At 52.3% G+C, this 2,899-nt stretch overlaps 1 protein-coding gene across 1 annotated transcript; it reads right to left on the minus strand.

Annotated features, from left to right (window-relative positions):
• Nucleotides 1–824: 824 nt before the first annotated feature.
• LOC146420127 (uncharacterized) lies at nucleotides 825–1,663 on the minus strand. The gene has a single exon (XM_085048622.1). It carries the CDS (start codon nucleotides 1,661–1,663, stop codon nucleotides 836–838), a length of 828 nt encoding a protein of 275 aa, XP_084904748.1. The 3' UTR covers nucleotides 825–835.
• Between the last annotated feature and the right edge of the window lie 1,236 nt (nucleotides 1,664–2,899).

A 2,899-nucleotide genomic window follows, 5' to 3' on the forward strand; every position in this document is an offset into this window, starting at 1 on the left:
GCTGCCTTCCAGCCACTATTAACAATGGGTGGGATTTAGAAGTATAACACTAATATATAATACAAACAAGTAATAGTAACAACAATAACAAGAAATCAACCCCCAAATTCCAACACACAGCTCCACACCAAAAGGATGAACCACCTTTTTCTTTATTGCCACATGGCTCATGAGAAATAATCCTGTTATATAATACCCAAAACCCACTCAGGAACAGGTTTCCCCTCCCTTCATCAACCCCAACCTTTGGCTGTCTCATTCCAGACCCTGCCCCACAGTCCCAATCCCCACCCCAACACATCACACCCCTCCTGGAAATCAAGACCCCCTTCCCAAGCCCTATTTCCCCCAGTCCACCCAATGCCCATCCCACCCATCCTGCCCCACCCAATGCCCATCTCACCCCACCAGAACTGCATCCCACTTTGCCCAATCCCCTTCCAATGTCATCCCACCCTGAGGGGCTGTGGAATTGAGTCATTTTGGGCAGGGATTGAACTGTTTTGGGGTAAGATTGAGTACTTTTCAGTGGAATTGAGTGGTTTTGAGGTACTGGATGAGACCTCTTGGCTTTTCCAACACAAAATGGAGAAAGAAACTATACCAAATACCCCAGAAGCACCAAATCATGCAGAATAGCTCCCAAACACTAAACACCCCTCCCAAAGAGCAGTAAAACCATGAGGCTTTAGGTAATAAGGCTGGAGCAGAAGACAAAGCTCTTCCTGCAGTTGGGGCTTGTGCAGGGCTTCTCTTACTGGTGCCCCTGTTGGTGTCTGGTCAAGTGAGAGGTCTGGGTGAAGCTCTTTCCACACTCGGGACACTCACAGGGCCTCTACCTGGTGTGGATGCGCTGGTGGGTGATGAGGTGGGAGTTTTGCTTGAAGCCTTTCCTGCAGTCAGGGCAGCGGAAAGGCCTCTCCTCAGTGTGAATCCGCTCATGGAGGAGGAGATTGGAGCTGGTCTGAAACCTCTTCCCACACTCGGGACACTTGTAGGGCCTCTCCCCAGTATGGATCCTCTGGTGGACAATCAGGCTGGAGCTCGTGCTGAAGCTCTTCCCACATTCCCCACACTCATACGGTCTCTCCCCAGTGTGGATCCTCCGGTGGACAATCAGGTAGGAGCTCTGGCTGAAGCTCTTCCCACATTCCCCACACTCATAGGGCCGTTCCCCAGTGTGGATCCTCTGGTGGCAGATAAGTTGGGATCTCCTGGTGAAACTTATCCTACATTCCCCACACTCGTAGGGACGTTTCTCACTGTGGATCCTCTGGTGCCTGATCAGGTGGGAGCTCTGGTTGAAGCTCTTCCCACATTCCCCACACTTGTAGGGTCTTTCCCCAGTGTGGATCATCTGGTGGCGGATCAGGAGAGAGCTTGTCCTGAAGCTCTTCCCACATTCCAAGCACTTGTAGGGCTTCTCCCTGGTGTGAAGCTGCTCATGGGCCACCTGCTCATAGCTCTGGCTTGATTGCTGGCCAATTTCCTGGCACAGGGTGGGTCTTTGCTCCTCACAGCACCCTGAGCTTGGTTTGGAGCCTCTCCCCGTGTGGGATCTCCGGGGATTTTCCTCCCCATTGGACTCCTGTGCCATGGAGCTGTTCAAATCAGCCTCTTCCATGAGGTTCTCCAGGGAGGATTTGTCCTCCATGATCTCCATTCCCAGCTCATTGCCTGGGGGTGGAAGCACAAGGAGAGGATTTTAGATTTGCCTACATGCCAAAAGGAAAGGGGAAGAAGATTCCCCTCAGTCCATTCTTGGCAGGACAGTGTCAGCAGCAGGGTTGTCCTGCAGCCAGGGCTGATGTTGGGCTGGAAGATGGAGGAAAAGAGAGTGGTTTGGAGGGGAAAAACAAGGTGTGAGCACATTGGGTTTTAAGGTTCCCCTGCTCAAGTCCATTTCTAGAAGTCACTGGGCATCTGGTGTCCATAAAAATCTCCAGAGCACTACGATTTTGAAAAAAAAAACAAAACCCAAAAACCCCAAAAACAATCCCAGGAGTTCCCTTCTTTGGTCTCTCCACTTTGGAATTCTGGGGGTCCCTCCCATCCTGGCTGCTGGGGGTTCTGCATGTATTGGGTTTCCCACATCTAGATGGACTTCAGCCTCTCTGTGCTTTTGTGGGTCCTTGGAATCCCTGAATTCCTTCCTCTCCAGTCTCCCCACTTTGCAGTCATGCTGGTCCCTCTCCTCCAGGCTCCCCTCACTCAGGGATGCCAGGGAGTTTTGGGGTTTCCATGGGTTGCTTCTCCCCTCAGTGCTTCAGGGTGTGGGTGTCCAAGGAGTCACCTCTCTCCCTGACTCCAGGCTTTTGAATTTTTGAGATGTCCTGGCATTCCCCCCTTCTCTGTGGGCTCCCCACTTCGGGGTCCTTGGGGTCACAAGGTTCCCCACCTCCAGACTCCCTCTACTCCAGACTGCCAGCAGTCCCCTGGTCCTGGTATTGCCCTCTCCCCCCTCCCCACTCTGGGCATCCTGAGGTTCCTCCCTTTTGGTTCTCCCCGAGGGTCCCACAGCCCCCTGGCTCTGGGCTGGAGGTGGCAGTGCCTGCTTTGGGAAACCCAACCCTCACTGCAGGGGGGTCCTTCTATCCCCCTGCCCACCACTGGGGCTCTGCTGGCAGCCACCACCAGGACACCCAGAAACACCTCCCAGGGACACACTGACACTCCCCAAGGGATGTTTTTGGCGCAGCTTGGAAGTAATTCATACTCCAAACTTCCAAAACCACTGTGCTCATTTAAACTAAACTGTCAGGATAAATGAATCCCACTCAACTGCCCCAACAGACATTACAGGTCAGAGTAACAATTCACTAAAGAGATTACAATAAATGCAATGATACAGAGAAAACTGCTTTTAACCCACAAAGATTGAGTACAACCTGGCTCCCTG

The sequence above is a fragment of the Lichenostomus cassidix genome, unplaced genomic scaffold (assembly GCF_008360975.1).
Source record: "Lichenostomus cassidix isolate B80296 unplaced genomic scaffold, HeHo_3.0 HiC_scaffold_886, whole genome shotgun sequence".
Lineage (NCBI taxonomy): Eukaryota > Metazoa > Chordata > Aves > Passeriformes > Meliphagidae > Lichenostomus > Lichenostomus cassidix.